The sequence below is a fragment of the Lygodium microphyllum genome, chromosome 14 (assembly GCF_053477565.2).
Source record: "Lygodium microphyllum isolate KBCC chromosome 14, Lygodium_microphyllum_v1.1.10, whole genome shotgun sequence".
Classification (NCBI taxonomy): Eukaryota; Viridiplantae; Streptophyta; class Polypodiopsida; order Schizaeales; family Lygodiaceae; genus Lygodium; species Lygodium microphyllum.
The window spans coordinates 124,091,157-124,109,669 of NC_141148.1; the positions used below are offsets into that span (position 1 = coordinate 124,091,157).

The 18,513-nt window shown below is 39.4% G+C and overlaps 1 protein-coding gene across 1 annotated transcript; it reads left to right on the plus strand.

The window, feature by feature from the left end:
- Window positions 1–12,613: 12,613 nt before the first annotated feature.
- LOC148026066 (ras-related protein RABA5c-like) lies at window positions 12,614–16,762 on the plus strand. The gene is made up of 2 exons (XM_087693294.1): window positions 12,614–13,433; window positions 16,351–16,762. Exons 1-2 carry the CDS (start codon window positions 13,034–13,036, stop codon window positions 16,662–16,664), a joined length of 714 nt encoding a protein of 237 aa, XP_087549420.1. The 5' UTR covers window positions 12,614–13,033; the 3' UTR covers window positions 16,665–16,762.
- The last annotated feature ends 1,751 nt before the right edge of the window (window positions 16,763–18,513 follow it).

The following is an 18,513-nucleotide window of genomic DNA, read 5'->3' on the forward strand; positions in this document are numbered from 1 at the left end:
CCTGGAATTACTGGCCAATTAATCTGCGGTCCTGTAAGGCAATCATCCGAACTCGATCCCCTTCTTCTGGAAATCTGATTATCAAAACTGTCACAGTCACTAACCAACTGAGGTGGTCGAGATATGGAAGTGTTAGGAGAGGGTAGTGGAATAAGGGAAAGTGGATGAAGGGAAGGATAGGAAAAATCATAAAAGGAAGAAAAGGTTAAAGAAGGAGTGGCAGAAATTTGTAAGGAATCACTAAGGAAAGGTGTTAACTGATAAATAGGAAATGTGGAGGGTACATTAATGAGGGGTGAAGAACAGGGTGGAGAAGGGGAAAATACCCTGTGCAACTCTAGACTAGTCATGCTAAATGCATTCTCATTATGCTGGCCACTAAGGCATGGTCCCAAGCTCCAGCATATGTCACTAGTCCTTTCTATCAAGCCTCAATAGGCTCAAGGAAATATGGAATTTACAAAAAACTGATACACACCCTTCAAGGATTTGTTATGGTTGCCAATGTCTTCCTGCAAAGTTTCACACTCTTGCTACATGGCCATGATACCATGTCAAAATGTCACTCACACACACACACACACACACACACACACACACACACACACACACACACACAGATGGAGTTGTAACAGAGAGAGTATACTCTCATGCTCTCTACTTCTCATTATTCCATGATGCTTACTAAAGTCTAGTCACACATAATTGAAAACACACTAGGTCACTAATTGACAGATGATACACTAATGGTGGTTGAGTCTGATTGGCTCAGTAATTACAACACACATGGAGAGTGACAACTAAGTCTACAATTGTCTAGATAAGATTGATCATGTCGGTGATACTGATCATGAGCTTGATTCTCAACACTAGGGGTAGGCAAGTTCCCTTGTGAAGCTAATTGAGATGAGAGCCAAGCTAGTAAGAAGTTCACTTATCTAAATGGAGCTAGGATGAGATGAAATATGATGTTATTGCTCACTCTAATGGCCCTATATGGTGAAAATGGAGTAGTTATTAGGAAGGAGCAAGTGATCATCAATGATTGGATACGGAACAATAATGATAGCCAAGGTTTTCTTCAAAAATCATGTGGTGCTTTTACTGTAGTGCATCAAAGAATGGTATGCCAATTATGCATCCTCCTGATGTCTTTTATATTTCATGGGTTGGCCCCTTTTGAGGAGGACCTCAACAATCGGTTTAAGAAAAGGCCTTCATGTTGTTGCCTAGGTTTGTGGGTCACAAGTTCTTCATGGCTCTACTTAGTTTTTCAATTGACTCATCAAGAAGGAGTGGGACTTGAGCTAGCTTTGGGTTGCATTGTGGGCTACAAAGGCAACTTGGTGCTTGTTGGGGGGTAAAGGCGCCTCCGTCTAGCCGCCCGTGTATTGCTACACTGACAATGCCCGCCACTGCACACTGTAGGTGGCGAGTGCTCGGTTACACCATCATTTTATTCTTTATTTTTTTAGTGAAATTTTGAATAAAGGAATGCCTGGTCACACATTGTGATTGTTGGAGTTCCCATTTGGTCTCTCTCTCTTTCTTGCTCTCGCTCTCCCGCCATAGCTCTTCCATGAAAGCTTTGATCCTTCTCACCTTTCAACTAGTATGAGAGCTTGTCCTTTGCAAGTTCTTCTCGGCATCGACACGAGGTATGTGAGTTCTTCTCTCACTCAATTTTTAGCTCACAGGTTCACATCAAGGTTTGAGCTTGTGGCAGCCATTGGAGAGCTTGGTTGCTTACTTAGCTTGATTTGTGGCCTTCCTTGGCCCCTTGGGGACCCCCCACCACTTGCAACCTTTGTAGCAGCCCCCCACCCCCATATCTATAGCTGGCGCAATCACGCCATGTTGACAAACGTTTTTTCCAGCATGACAGAGATCTATAGTAGCTCCTCACTCACTTGGCACTTGTTTATGGTTTATTGAGATCCCCCCACAATTGGTATTGAGCTTGGGCACTTCCACATGACTTGGGGCTTTGATCTTGAGCTCCTCTTGGCTATTTAAATAGCATCAAGCATGATTTCAACCAATCCCAGACATTTACAGCAACTCCTAGCTCATTTACTTTATCTGGCACTTGGTTATGGGTTGTTGAAGCCTCTCGACACTTGGCTTTGGGTTTGGGCACTGATATTTATGGTTGGCATTGATCATGGAGCTGATATAGCTCAACCATGGACTATTTGAGTAGTCCTAGGACTATCATAAATCGGGTAGCACCTTGTCATTGATATTTACAAGTACATGTGATGGCCATTTGATGCTCGATTATCCCTGGATGATGCCTATATGTCAAGGAATGTATGCCTATGGTTTGCCTATCAATTTGAGCTTTGTTTGAGCACTGATGTTCACAATTTACAGAGGTTATTTGCTACCAGAATATTCAGGGCTAAAGCTCATTTGCCTTGTCATTGATCTTTACAAGTACATGTGATGGTCATTTGATGCCCAATTATGCTCGGTTGGTGCCTATACATATGGGAAAGTATGCCTATGATTTGACTGTGGTTTTGAGCTTGGATTGAGCCACTATTTTCTTAGTTTTGGACATTTATTTTCTATTGGAATATTAAGGGCTAAATCTCTTTTTCTTATGTTTGGATATGCCTATTGCATTCAGGCTATGTCTTGGATATATACATTGATGTAGTGACTCTCAGGGATTGACATAGAGCTTGAATTTGTTCTCAAATCATTGGCTGAGCTTGAGCTCACTTCACATATCATTTGGATCTTCATCTTTGCTGTAATTATGGCATATACTTTGCTTATGTCTGACCAGTCTTGACATACTTGGCATATGCCACTACTGTATGCTTGTTACATTGTTTGGAGTTGGATGCTATTGAGCCTTGCTTTGGCTTGACATTTGATTGCCCAAAGCTTACTTTGGATATTTATCAACTTTCCAGAGTTATATTTTGGTTGTACTTGATGTCTATGGATGCTATTTACGAATGCTTCACGGCCTATATGCTCATGAGGTCTTATTGATGCTTGATCTTGGACCTTCTGGCACTGGTGCTTTCATATGCCCTTGTTGAGATTCTTTGCTTGATATTTACGATCTTTGTGCTAGTGGGAGCATCTTGATACGCTTGACAAACATTGATCAGGTAGTTTGTGCTACTTGAGCATTCGGATACTTACGACCGGTATCTTCACCTGGATGTTGCATAGTTGATATACCATGGTTCTCACAGATGTATTTGGGATGATTTGGGCTTTGCACTTCCTAAGCATACACCTATTTGTGTCAGGTCTTGCTAGTGTTGTGAACACTTTGCCCTATTACACACAGGGGGTACACCAGCTTACTGACGAATTCATTTGACATGCTTGGGTATTTACTTGATGTCCATATGACCGTCACTTCCTGAATTATGCCTGCTTGATGCCGGTTATGCTTTGATAGTCAGTGGTTGACTTGGTGCATTCATTTTGCCTACAATTTGCTCTCATTGTACCTGATTGTAATTTATTAGAGTAAGCAATTATGCATGGATTGATGTGAAATTTTCATGCTAAATCATTCTAATTTTATGTACTTTTGATGGTACTTAGTGGGCGGCATCATTAGCTATCAATTCGTGATCATTTTGCCTTGGTTTTGGTGGTATTTTGGCTATTTACAGTAGAAAACAACAAGCAGTTTTGAACTGTCTGCACCATTTTGGACTGCCATATGGCATCTTCTTCCACTGATAGTGCTATCTTCAACATAACTAAGCTGTTGGAAGAGAGGGGGAGAGACAAAGTAGAGCGAAAGATGATCCTCAGCTCATTGTTGTTCTTCTTTCATTATTCTTCCATCATACTAACTAAAAGACACTTACACACATATTTATGACTGACCAAGACTAATTGTGGTTAAGTCACTAACTAAACCGACTTATTGAATGTCACACATGTGTACAACTATATCCAGCTAATGTCGGTTACATACATAAAGATAGACTAACTGAAGAGTAACAAAGCTTGATACTCTAACATAAGTTTGATGGTACAAATTATGCCTATTCGAAGAGCCAAGTTTGGCAGGTATTGGTGCAAAAATCTCAGATCAAGCCACTAAGGATGCATGGCGAGCAGCCTAAAACTATGACTGATGACGAATAGGATGAGCTTGATGAGTTATGCAAGTCCATCATCATCTTGTCTCTCACTAAAAAGGTTCATTATAATGTGGTTGAGAAAGCACAAAGTGCTTGGAAGATTTGGGATAAAATTAAGAACCTCTATGATAAGAAAAGTCCAGCAAGTTAGATGTATTGACTGAAACAACTTATGGACCTATGCATAAAGGAGAATATGACGATATCTGCTCATTTAACCTAGTTCCATGCTATTCTCAAGAACTTGACTTTGCAGGACATTACTTTCAATGATGAGGTTACTCCATTATTTTTGCTTGGGACTATAAGTGAGTCATGGGATGTATTCTGCACTGCCTTATGTTCTCCTACTACTATTTTGAACTTGCCTGATATAGAGAGTGATCTTCGATAGGAAGAGATCAACCATAGGAACTTGGATGTCTCTTGTGTGTCTCATGATTTGATTGTTAGAGGCAGAGATGGTAATGGAAAGAATGACTATGGAAATGGCCGTGGCAGAGACTCGTAGAAGTCTAGGTCTAAGTCATGTGGTTAGTTGCATAGCAAGTCTTGTGGGAGAAATGCTAATGTGACATGTCATCATTACGGCAAGAAGGTCATATATGCCCACAATATCATGAGTTGTGCAAAGAGAAATGCAAAGAGAATGGGAAAGACAAATTACAGGAAAAGTCCTCTGATCTCAGCATAGTACCTACAAAATCTAGTGTGAAAATCGAGGGAATAAATGGCATGTAGGTTGAGGACTCCGATGGGAAGTATATACTTGTAGCTAGTTCTTGTGATGTTAGGCCATTAACCCAGGTTCACTCTATGTATGCGCAGTGCTGGCTTTTGGATTCTGGTGCTTCATTTCATATTACACCATGCCGTGAGTGGTTCCACTCTTACCGCACTATCTCTAGTTCACAGTTTGCTTGGGTGATGACAGGTCACTTGCTATTATTGGCATTGGGGATGTACGGCTATATTTCTCTACTGGCAATACTTTTTTGTTATAGGATGTACGCCATGTACCTGCACTTACATGCAGTCTTATGTCTGTAGGGTAGCTTGATGATGTTGGGTTTCATGTCTCTTTTGGGGATTCTGCTTGGAAGATCACATGTGGCAGACTTGTGCTTGCTAGAGGTGCCAAGGTTGGTAGCCTCTATCCTCTTGTAGTTGATGGGTCCTTTGTTGACGTTTTGTCAGTGGGTTCCATCCCACATGTATCTCTTTGGCATGCCCATTTGGGCCATATGTCTTTGAAGGAAATGAAAATGCTTTCTGATTTGCAGTACTTACTGCCCTTGACTATGCATGTTTTGATTCATGTGAGTATTGTCTTTATGGTAGACAAACTAGGAATACGCATAAGAAGTTTGGGAGGACACGCATGAGTGAGTCCCTAGCATTGGTACATTTGGATGTTTGTGGGCCCATGCCCTATCAGTCTATGGGTGGTGCAAAGTATTTTGTGGCATTCATTGATGATTTTTTGTGTAAAGTCTGGGCTTACCCCATTAAGCTTAATTCGGATGTCTTGGTTATGTTTTAGAGATGGCTTGCATTGGTTGAAAACCAAACTAAGCATAGGCTAAAATGCCTTTAGGACTAACAATGGGGGAGAAAATGTGTCATGTTCCTTTGAGCAAGTATGTGATGAAAGGGGTATTAAGTGTCAGTTGACCACCCCCTATACCCCACCCCAGAATGGTTTGGCTGAGCGGATGAATAGAACTCACAAAGCTTTTGGGCTAAGGCACTCATTAGAGTTGTGCATATCATAAATAGATCACCTTCTAGTGGTTTGAATTTCTAGGTTGCAGAGGAGTTATGGACTGGGAAACCTCCATCTTATGCGCATTTACGTATCTTTGGATGTGAGGCATACTGCCATGTGCCCAAGGACAAGCGCAGTAAGCTAGATCCTAAGAGTATCAAATGCATTTTCCTTGGCTATGGAGATGCAAGTGAGATGGGTTATCGCCTCTAGGATCCCCAAGCGCAAAAAGTCATCCGTAGCCATGATGTAGTCTTCCATGAAGACAAGATGCATAGACATCCTAAGAAGGTGGTAGAGATACACATGGTTATATTCCAAGAGGAGCCACGTGCTCCTGCACAGCCAGTTGGACAACATGCAGTAGTAGTTGGTACACATGGCTAGGGTGTTGGACAATATGCTAGACGTGCACAACAGAGCCTGTAGTGAGATGGTCTACTAGAGCTAGACGTCCACCTAATTGATTTGAGCCCTCGATGCATTATGTCTTGGTTATAGATGCAAGAGAGTCTCTCACCTATGATGAGGCTATGCGTAGGGGTGACAGTCACTACTGAGAGAGGACTATGCAGTCTGAGATGGACTTCCTACATAAGAATATGACTTGGGATTCGGTTGCTTTGTTATGCAAATGGGTGTAGAAGCTGAAAAGTACCCATGGGCACCCCAAGCCAGCTTATAAGGCAAGACTTGTTGCTAAGGGTTTTAAACAAGAGCATGGAGTTGACTTTGAGGAAGTCTTTTTCCCTATGGTCAAGATGACCACCCTACGCTTGGTTTTGGCCTTAGTCATCGCACAGCTTGACTTAGACATGTATCATATGGATATCAAGACTGCATTCTTGCATGGGGATTCGCATGATGAGATTTACATGGAGTAGCCCAAGGGCTTTGTATAACCTGACAGGGAGCACCTAGTGTGCAAGTTGAAGAAAAGTCTTTATGGCATGAAGCAGACACCTAGGGAGTGGTATCATAAGTTTGATACCTTTATGCAATCACAGGGCTAAAACAAGAGTGCTATGGATCCGTGTCTTTACATGAAGACAACCTCTGATGGCTCATTGCTTATTTTGGTACTTTATGTGGATGATATGCTGATAGAAGGGAAAGCTCATGATGAGTTGAATGCACTTAAATCTCAGCTGAAGAAGAGCTTTGAGATGAAGGATTTGGGACAAGCCTCTAACATTCTTGCTATGCGCATTAAGCGTGATAGGCATCAGGGACTCTCTATCTCTCACAAAGGGAGTACATTCATAAAGTCCTTGAGCATTTCTGCATGCAGGATGTGAAGCCTAGTGGCTGTCCATTACCTGTTTATGTGAAGGTTTCACAAGCCCATTGTCCGCAGACAAATGAGCAGAAGGCCAAGATGGCTAAGATCCCTTATGCATCAGTCGTGGGCAGTTTGATGTATGCCATGATAGCCACTCGTCTAGATATTGCCCTTGCAGTTGGTGTTGTGGCACGCTATATGGCTACACTTGGCAAGAAACATTGGGATGTCATGAAGGGTATCATGAGATACCTAAAAAGCACAATAGATATTTGTATTTGCTATGGTAGTCAGGATACAAGAGTTCTGGGATACACAGACTCCAATTATATAGGACATGCAGATAGTAGGAAGTCCACTTCTGGCGATATATTCACCTATGTTAGAGGTGCTGTCTCTTGGATGTCTAGGTTCAAAAGTGTACGGCTCTCTCTACCACTAAGGGTGAGTATGTTGCAACCATTGAGGCTTGCAAGGAGGCCATATGGTTGGGCTGTTTGGTTCATGACCTTGGGATTGATACTCTACCTACATTGCATTCAGATTCTATGAGTGCTATTCAGATAGCTAAGAATCCGGTCTTCCTTCATGCGAAGACAAAACACATTGAGGTGAGATATCACTTCATACATGGGGTCATGGAGGATAAGTCTGTTGATCTTGTCAAGATCTCCACTAACAAAAATCTTGCAGATCTGCTCAGAAAAGCCTCACTACTGATGGGCGTTGGATGAGATGACACCTTTCCTCATCTTATTGTATATGTGTACATTGTACTATCTTTTCTTTTTCTTTTCACTCCTCACTAGGGTAGATTCTCCTTTAAGTGGGAGGTTGCTGGGGGTAAAGGTGCCTCCATCTAGCTTCTCGTGCATTACGACACTGACAGTATCCGCCACTGCACACTGCAGGTGACGGGCACCCGTCACCATCACTTTATTCTTTATTCTTTTAGTGAAAGTTTGAATAAAGGAAGGCTTGGTCACACATTAATGTGACTGTTGGAGTTCCCATTTGGTCTCTCTCTCTTTCTTGCTCTTGCTCTCCCGCCATAGCTCTTCCAACCAAGCTTCGATCCTTCTCACCTTTCAGGTGCTTATAATGCCTTAGTCACCATCCTTCTCGAGAGGACATAGTTTTGTGGTATGGATATCTAGTTTGGATCACACTTACTAATTCCCCCAATATGGCTTGATGATGAAATTTCCTCTATCATAGGCACCCTTGGTAGATTTCTTTATGTTCCTTGTAATGCCTTCTCCTTTGAAACAATTAAACCTAAGATAAAGGTTTGCATTTTTTGGAATTGAAGGTGAAATCCTTTTGAGTATCTTGAGGTTTTTTGACTGGCAGGGATTTGATGTTATTATGCATGTATAGTTCCACAATTTCCTTGATTTTTGTGACATCTATAATAAGAAATGTGATCATTTCACTAGGGATTATCCCCAAAAAAGATATTGATAGTAGAATGCAAAATAAGGAGGTGACCTAGGTCCCCCTGGGAGCTGATGACAACAATAGTCTAATTAGAGCCACTTGAAGGATAAGGAAAAAGCTAGAGGGGAAAAGGAGAAGTCAAAGAGAAAGGATGTGGAGCCTTAGCCTAAAACTATGTCCAAGACAAACAAACAAGTTAACGCAACATTGAAGTAGGCTAAAGGTCAAAAATGAGAATATTGATCCTAAATAACATATTAATAATACTAAGAATCCAGAAAAGACTGATGTGTCAATCAAAAAGCCCACTCATCCATTATTGATTGACAATCTCAACTATGTTGATGTGTTGGGTGAGGAAGTGGTGGTGAAGGAAACTTTATGTAGTGGCTTGGAATGTGAGAGCCATATACTCAAATAAAAGGGAAATCATGTTATTTGGTATCCTATGCAAATGCAAACTAGATGTTCTTATGCTGAATGAGATCAAAGTTGGTGAAGAGGAAGCGCTAAATTTAAGCACCTCATGTTACCTCTCAATTAGCTAAAGGTTGTGCTAGAGGTAGAGGAGGCTTGGTGGTGATGGTCAAAGACTGCATACTTCTAGGCTAATATGGGATGAAGGCGAAATGTCTCTATTGATAATTCAAATCATTGTTGGTTTTGAAAAACTCCTTCTGGTTTTTGTTTATGTTGAAAATACTCTATGAGGAGAAGCACGCAATGGTCAATGGTCTAAACTTGTTGGAATGTTACAAAGTACACCAACCTTATTGATAGGTGACTAGAACATGAAAATAAGTGTTTGTGATCACTCTTATGATCAAGGCATGACCCTAAGGGAAGAATGGCATAGCTAAGAAAGGCTATGAGCCATTCATAGCTTAGTTGACATCACATCCACATTATATAAGGGGATGATGTGCTAGCATAAGCATCAATAGGGTGAGAATTAGAGGGCTACATTCTTAGACCATGCCTACACTAATGATGGTGCTTAATGGATCACCCTAGATTGCAAATTTATTATCCTCCCTCTGTGACATCACTACATCAAATCATTATCCAATCCAAATGACATTTTGACCACTAATGGTCGCGAGTGTCATGAGTAGAGGACCATTAATATTCCAACTTAACATCTTTTTGGGAGTAAGAAAGTAGTTATTGAAACAACATGTGTGTGTGTGTGTGTGTGTGTGTGTGTGTGTGTGTGTGTGTGTGTGTGTGTGTGTGTGTGTGTGTGTGTGTGTGTGTGTGTGTGTGTGTGTGTGTGTGTGTGTGTGTGTGTGTGTGTGTGTGTGTGTGTGTGTGTGTGTGTGTGTGTGTGTGTGTGTGTGTGTGTGTGTGTGTGTGTGTGTGTGTGTGTGTGTGTGTGTGTGTGTGTGTGTGTGTGTGTGTGTGTGTGTGTGTGTGTGTGTGTGTGTGCGCGTGCGCACATAGAAGAGCTTCTCTAGATTGCACTTCCTTAGTTAAGCATGCTCTTTTATCTACTATTTATGTTTCTTCTAATGACCTCTTGTTGAGCAATTTGCTATAGGAGGTTGAGATATTCATTAAAGCTCAAGAATCCTTCCAAAAATTCACATTGCAAAAGTACAATTGAGGGCTAAATGAGGTTTAAGGTAATGATATATTAACCTTTTATTTTGAAGCCTTAAAGAACAAGGGTAAACTAGAATGGATCATCTACACATTGAAGACTAGAATGGCTATAAACTCTTGGATAAAGATGATAATTTAGGGGCCTTTAGAGGCCATCTAGCAAACATTGTTGTCTAACACTACACTAAACTGTGGAATAATGAAGCCTCTTTTGTGCTTGTGAATGTAGGCTTTCTAAGTTTCAAGAAGATTGGTCTCATGCATCCTTTCGAGAGGACAAATTAAAATTTTCTTTCAAGAACATGAAAAATGGAAAGTCTCCTAGGATAGATGATATGCCAACTAAAATCTACAAATGCATGTGGGATCAATGTGGAAAAGAATACATGGATGTAGTGAATGAATGGTATAAATCAGGGTCACTTCATCCTAAAGTGAGTCTTGAGATGATCAACTTAATCCATGAAGGGTTTGAAAGGTTGAAGATCATGAGACAATAAAGACCTATCATGACAATTAATTCGACTTAGAAGATTGCAACCAAAGCATTAGATGTGAGAATCAATGCATGCTTACAAAAGTTATTGATCCAAGCTAGTATGGGCTTATATTTCAAAGGCCTATTCATGATGCAATTGTACATTTGATCACTACTATGATTTGGGATATTGCTAGCGGTCAACAAGCAATCCTTATCATTATGGATTTTGATTAGGCTTATTACCTTGTCTATAGGGATTTTATCATTTAATGCACTTTAGAGGTGACGGTCTTTGGCATGATTTCATCAATATGATATGTTATTTCTCCTCTAATGCTACAACTCAAGTTACTAACAACGGTGTGTTTTCCAAGCCATTTCATGTTCTAAGATCAATATGGCAAGTCTTCCCACTAGTATCATTATTGTTTACAATAGTGGATTAACCACTCATATGCAAGCTAGATTGACTAGTGTAAAAGAGCTTTCGTAAACCCTTGAGGCTCAACTTTTTGCAAACAATATTTCAAATATCATCCTAGCATAATAAACCCAATTTTATATTGTAATGGGAGTATTTCAAGATCTTTTTGCTATTTCTAGTTCTCTAATCAATAATAGCAAAACATAGATGTGTATAGACCTCAATGATTCCTCTAACTAGATTGCAAATTATGGCTTCACAATATTATAAAAGGGAAGGTTTTTAGATACCTCAAATGACCATTAGACTTGGGATTGAATCAACCACAAAGGTTTCACTGGTTTTTCTCTCAAAATCAAAGCTAAAGTTCTAAAGTGGTTGTAGGACATTTACTCATTTGGAGGGAGGTTCATGATTCTAACTTCTATTTTGCTAATGAGTACTGTGTTTGTGACAGTAATTTTAGCCTCTTTTAGTGCCTATTGAAATGTTATTGAAAGAAAATTTAAATCCTTTTTATGGTCTATGGGAGGTAGCCAACAATGGCATTCATGAGTCTATTGGGAGATAGTTACTACGGGATAGAAGGAAGTACTTGGGATGGACTCTTTGAAGGACAAGGCTTCCCAAAGGGTGTTGTAGATGCCCAAAAGGCTAGAAAATAAATAGCCATGGGTGCTTAACAAGACACTTAATTGAAGATAGTAAGTTGTCTAGAGCGAGTTGGATGCATATTACCTAGGATGACATGCTTTTTGCTAAGGGTCTCAAAATGAGAGTGGGAGACTCTGAGGTCATCCAAAAATTGGTGACATGATGGAAAGAAGATAATTAGAGACCTTGATTGTAGTGGGTAACTGATGGAAGGTGACCCCAACCTACTTCAATCAATCCTCAAGGGGTTCATTAACTATATACCCTCTATATCACGTAATTCAAGGATTATCTATAGATACCCGTAAAAGGAGATAATTAAGGATCTTGATCATAGTGGGGTAACCAATGGAAGGGGTATTTATAAATATATACCCTAGAATACTATTAAGAACTTGGAAAAGAAGGGCGAGAGGCATTTGGTCTAGCACACCCTCTAAAAGAATCGATATGGTGATATGGAAAGTAGTTCTCTACTAGAGAGAGGCTAGCTAAAGAGTAGCAGAATCTCTCGTATGTGTATATTATGTGGGCAACATGAATAAACTATTCAACAACTCCTCTAGAATACATTCATTGCATAGAAGTGAACCCTACATGGGACGAACGGATGGAATCATGGAAGCCGCCAGACTGATAAGTGCTAATTCTTGTCGTTATGGTGAATGTTCCGTGGAGGCCAACGTAAAGGTCAGACAAACCCCGAAAAAGCGACATGTGGAGGGCTTTCCTGGTTTTGGAATATTTCGCGGCCGGCGCGCTATTGACAACGCCAAGTCAAATAATATTGGATTCGAATGGATGATCTCATGACCAGTTTGCACATAAAAATGCTCGTGAAGAACACGACGTGGAACCAGGGGGACACCGGGGAGCGCGTTTGAGCGAAGGTGCTGTAGAGAAGGCGCTTAATGCCATCGAGAACCCCGGCTCGCCGCCCCAGGATTTACAGCAAAAGATCTGTCCCATTAGGCTGGTGCCGACGATCAAAGCTGATGAGACGAGAGGAGGAGCTAGACGTTGTTAGTATTAAGGCAGACTGAAGACAGAAGCTGATCACACTGAGACGAAGGGATCGTGTCTAGTTTGTCGAGAGCAAGGGTCGACATGAACTAGGAATCTGAGGTATTATATGTGGTGTACGCTGCAGGCTGAGAAAGCAGTACTGGTGGAGCTGTGTGTGCTTGCAGCGTACTGAGAGTACGTTGATGCGGCGATAGGTTATCATTATTATTCGTAGCTTGGAGAGATGAATATGCAGAAGAGATCATCGGGCGCAAGAGTGACGGTGGAGGCCGATCAGGAGCAGGCGCACGAGTATAATGATGAATATCAGGAGGTGGAGTATCTGTTCAAGATAGTGCTGGTAGGAGACGCGGGGGTGGGGAAGTCGAACCTGCTGTCGAGGTACGCGCGCGGGGAGTTCAACCCCAACTCCAAGCCCACCATCGGTGTGGAGTTCCAGACGCAGACCATGGCGATTGGGGGGAAGGAGGTGAAGGCGCAGATCTGGGATACTGCCGGCCAGGAGCGCTTCCGCGCCGTCACCTCCGCCTATTACCGCGGCGCCGCCGGCGCCCTCATCGTCTACGACATCACCCGCCGCCAGACCTTCGACAACGTCGGCCGCTGGCTCGACGAGCTCAGAAGTCAGTACCTACCTTTTCACACACACACAGTCTCTCTCTCTCTCTCTCTCTCTGTGTCTGTGCTTCCGTGCTACCAACCCTAGGAGCGATACACTGGACCTAGACATGATACATGGCCCGGGAATAGGAATCGAACTCAGGACATTCTGGTCACCATGCCTTCAACCTACATCTGGGCTTTATTCCTGCCGCCCCGCACCGCCAAAATTGCATGAATTGACCTAGGGAGGACTGCCTTGCTCGAGCTCTTCCTACGCACCCTCGTATATATCTCTTAAAAACTCTTAAGCGTCTTTAGATAATCCTCTATGCAAAGCGTTCTTTTGGAGTTGCACTCCTCCCAACTCTTAAAAATTCTTAAGCGTCTTTAGATAATCCTCTATGCAAAGCAATGTTTCCTCTCCCAAATTCCTGGAGGGTAAGGGGGCCAATGTAGTGTCATGTAACTTTGCTCTCTTCGATTCCCTAATTTCTTACCATGCATAGAGAATTAGAGCTATGGGGGGCTTAACATCACCAATTTACATCTAGAAGATATTTAGTTTGTCGATTTGCTAGTCATCAAGAGTGATCAAAGTCAGCAAATGAATTTGCATATAGTTCAAAATGCTTAGAGAAGTGGTGCATTGAAGGGTGGAAGAGAAAAAATGTATTAGAGCTAGAAAGAAAGATAGTTTTGAACCTTCATTGGGCACTAGGAGGGCTACACATCATTTAGCGTAAGCCACTATGGAGTCCAAAATGCCACTATATTGGACCATTTTTGCACTAAAAGATGTACTATCATTGCAAATCATCTCATTTCGGGTCCCCCTTATCCTAGTCTAAGTAATCCTATGGCTGTAACAATTTAACCATTCTCTCTCTCTCTCTCTCTCTCTCTCTCTCTCTCTCTCTCTCTCTCTCTCTCTCTCTCTCTCTCAATCCATGCAACTTCAAAACTTGGAAAATGAAATTATGCATGGGATTCTTAAAATTCCCCTTAAATTAGAAGGGTTTTCCGAATTCCCACTTGCCTCCTTTTGTGATTTCAAATTTGAAAAGAACTTTTGTAATTTCCATGTTTCTTGTTTCATCATCTGTGTGACAAGACAATAGATTAACATTACACAAAATTGAGTTTATGGTTGCTCTGTACTAGGTGTTTTCTAAGTTTAGAACTTTATACCTTAGAAACTTTAAGGTTAAACATCAAACACCCATTTCTTGAACAAAATCACACTTTCTAGAAAACCTATTGAATTTAGCTTTTAGTTGCCACAATTTGCAAATATAGCTCTTATCTTTTTGAAATGTAGGTCTAGGACTCATTTCAGATTTAGAAGGTCATTGGCTAAAATTATCAGCTTTGAAGTTAATGGAGTGAGCTTCATTTTGATGCTTCAAACTAAGATAACATTTGACCAAAAGTCTTTTAGTCATAAATTTTGAGGTTTGTCAAAATGTTTCAAAATCACTATTAACTAACTAAATGCAAATCGTTCTACAACGTCACAAGTGCATGTTGTTTGAACATTAAAGATGAGGTGGGTAGATATTATTTAATGAGATCACTCACTAGGACATGTGGTTCAAATATAGTAGAAGATTAGTCATAGGAGGTTGTGCCTTAAGGCTTAGTTTTAAATGGACCTATGCATCTAAGGAAGAAACAATATGTCTGTATTAGCCATGATTTGATCCTTCATTGGAAAACAAAGATAATGATGAAGACTAGAGAATCTATGAAAATTGCACACTTTTTATAGCTTGAGTGGAGCAATATATCCCTCTACCTTTAGGTGGTTTGCCACTAAATGACAAAAATAGGTTGTCGATAAGATCATCCAAGAGCCTTTATTTCAGCCATCTCCTATACTATACATGTGTTGTCCCATCATTAATAGATGTATTTAACAATGTCGAGTCCATTTACTCACAGTTTAGAAACTTTTTGATACAAAGCATGGGGGTTTAGCTACTTTGGATGCACTATTTTATGAGTGCATATTCACTTTCTCACTTCCTTCCACATGCATTCATGTGTGTGCACACATGCGTGCACACTGACATGCTTGCATGTGCATGTGCATGTAAGTGCACACCTATATGCATGCTTTTGAGAGAGAGAGAGAGAGAGAGAGAGAGAGAGAGAGAGAGAGAGAGAGAGAGGATGCATCCAAAGAAACTTAGAAATTATGATTTCTAATTAAAAAGAGGATTTTCCAATGGAGATGCTTAGTTTGAGTTATGCTAGTATGGTTGCTCAACAAGGAAACTTTTGGTGTTGAAGTCCTTCACTTTCCTCATATGAGAAGAGATAGTCAATTGCCTGATTTGGGTTGCTCAATCGATCTTACCCTTGTAGACTATTAATGAATTCAAGCCCACCATGTGAGATATCATCATATGCTTCTTTGAAGCTTTCCATAAAGAGTCACTTTCTAGTAGTTTGGCTTTTGATTTTTATTAACAACTAAGAAAACAATAAATACGATGAACACATAACCAATATTTTCACTAAAATCCAACAACCCTTCTAGTCGCATCAATAAAAATGTGAAGGCTATATTATTGGGATTTGGACTTTATGACAATACTTAGAGTGCTTCAATAAGATGCAATGCCATTTAAGCACTTTAATATAAGTGTAAGCTCTACTTGGTTGGAGGATTGGCCATCAACTATTTTTTCTTTTAATGTTCTCATTTGAGGAAAGAGAAGAAGATATACTCAATGTCACCACAAACTAGTTTTGAAATCAATTGTTATACTTATTCGTATAACCAAATCTACAATTCCTTTTCTTATTAGAAAACTACATGCTATTACATGCCATCAATAACCATTGTTTTTAATATGAAAGGGTTTAGCGCAAAGCATATGTTTGAATTACTATTGCACTTTCTAACATGTTTGTTCATTTTTCCTTTGACAGTGCATGGAGATGATGATGCTATAATTATGTTGGTTGGAAATAAATGTGATTTGGCACATTGTAGGATGGTACCAGTAGAGGAAGGCATAGCCCTTGCAGAAGTGGAGAAAATGTTCTTCATAGAGACATCTGCCCTTGATTCAACCAATGCAATAGAAGCATTTGAATGTTGTATAAAAGAAATGTTCAATATTATGAGTCGTAAAATATTGGCTCATAATGACTCTCCTCAAACCACCATAAATTTGGATGATAAGGTAACCATCATCCAAGGAAATAACAAGTACAATTACCTATGTTGCCCACTAAGTTGAAATATTGGTTAGAAGAGCACATCTTGTTTCAAATGTGATAGCCATCCAACTTCTAATGGAGTACAAACACTTTGAAACTGATGAAAGGAAAATATTTCTTTTGTACATAAACTTGATATTTTTCATTCATTACATTAAGATGAGATAATGATTTTCCTCTATGCATTATTTTGGTTCCTTTAATTGACTTTAAAAGGAGTTTAAAGAACATGTTTCATGCGCCATAACCTCAAATTTGAAATAGAGAAGCGATGCCACTGTGTAACACTCTTTAAAATTCAAATAAACACAAAGAGCTTCCTAGAAATAATTCTAAAAGTCCTTACTTAGAATGAATAAGTACAAAACATAAAGGGAGCTCATGACACCCTTTGTATCCCTTCTTTTCATGAACTAGATTGATTATTATTTTTTTCAAAAAAAGAGGAGTGTAAAAGGAAGTTGATGCACAAGAGAGAAAAAAGAATTGAAACATTACAATACCAATTGTGACTAACTATTTATTTACATAAAAGTGTATGATTTAGAGTTTATAGATATGCTAGTGACCTGTTCTCTACTTATATATCAATTTATTCATATTTTAAAAAACTCAAATGTAAAATATGATATATTTTGTGTATGTTATAATGCCAAATATACACACATATGTTGGCTCAATAAGAATCATTGTTACCCAACATATGTTGAAAAATATGGCTTCTCTAATCTTTACCACCTCTTGTTGAATATGTCGATATTTGGTCCTTACTTATTCTTTCAATATACTTATAGCATCAATAACATGTGGATGCTTGTAATGGAAAAAGTTAGTAGTATTCTAAGTTAATAAATATTTTAGTTTGGATAGATGTAGGCATAGTCTTTCATATTCAACTTTTGGGTGATTGAATCCTCAAAATTATCTTGGTAATCCTACATTTTACAAGAAGTTTGCATGGATACATTGATCATGTCAAGATTGATGCAACTTATTTCTTAAAACTAGACCAATCCTATTGCCTAGATTCTCTAAAAAAAATTATAGAGTTTTGTCTAGTATTGATTTTGTAATTGTTCCTTGGTTTTGTGGAGTATTAATGTTATTCTTCTATGATAATGTGGTAAATTATAATTATTAATGTCTAGTATTGACTGGTTATAAACCTATTTCTTAGCTATAGATTGTGATGAAAACTCCATGAAGATAAATCTCCAATATAAAGTGTTAATGAATGACAAAAGTTATTGAAAACTACCAAAATGGACCCTTAGTATTCCCTTTTGCCATATCATGAATTGTTTTGGAGGGGTGATTACCAGTTTATCCCTTAAAATGGGGACAATATTAAATATTTGTGACTCAAGCTACAAGATAAAGATTTTAACATCAATTGTGACAAATTGGATATCTATTTCAAATTCAACTTGAGAAGAGGATTTCATTAGAAAAGCCTTTTTCAGAAGCTCAACCATATAAGTTTATTGTAGAGAAGATGAATAGGATAAAATCTCTTGGTCCTAATGGTCTACTTGTTGAGGTTTACCAAAAAATTTGGAGCTCCCTTGCCGATGTTTTGTGTGAGAAATTTTGTTTTAAAGATAATGGGAAAATCTTGACCTTTCTTTAAATTTTGGACTCATCAACATGATCCTTAAGTCCACTAAATAAAATCAATTGAGTTACAGAAGTCCTTTACAAAAAAAATTCAACATATAAAATAATGGAAAAGGCTTTGGATTTGAGGATTAAATGCCTAGTTCTTGAATTTTTCCATCCTATGCAATATGGTTTTCTTTTCAAAAGGAGAATTGAAGATCCCATCTTAAGCATTGTGACTTTAATAGATTATGTAATGAGCACAAGTAA

What these genes read in the sequence shown, in the direction of transcription:
- LOC148026066 (XM_087693294.1), top strand. Translation starts at nt 13,034, where the DNA reads ATGAATATGCAGAAGAGATCATCGGGCGCAAGAGTGACGGTGGAGGCC. An exon ending in CTGGCTCGACGAGCTCAGAA is followed by an intron (nt 13,434 to 16,350) that starts GTCAGTACCTAC and finishes TTCCTTTGACAG; the next exon opens with TGCATGGAGATGATGATGCT.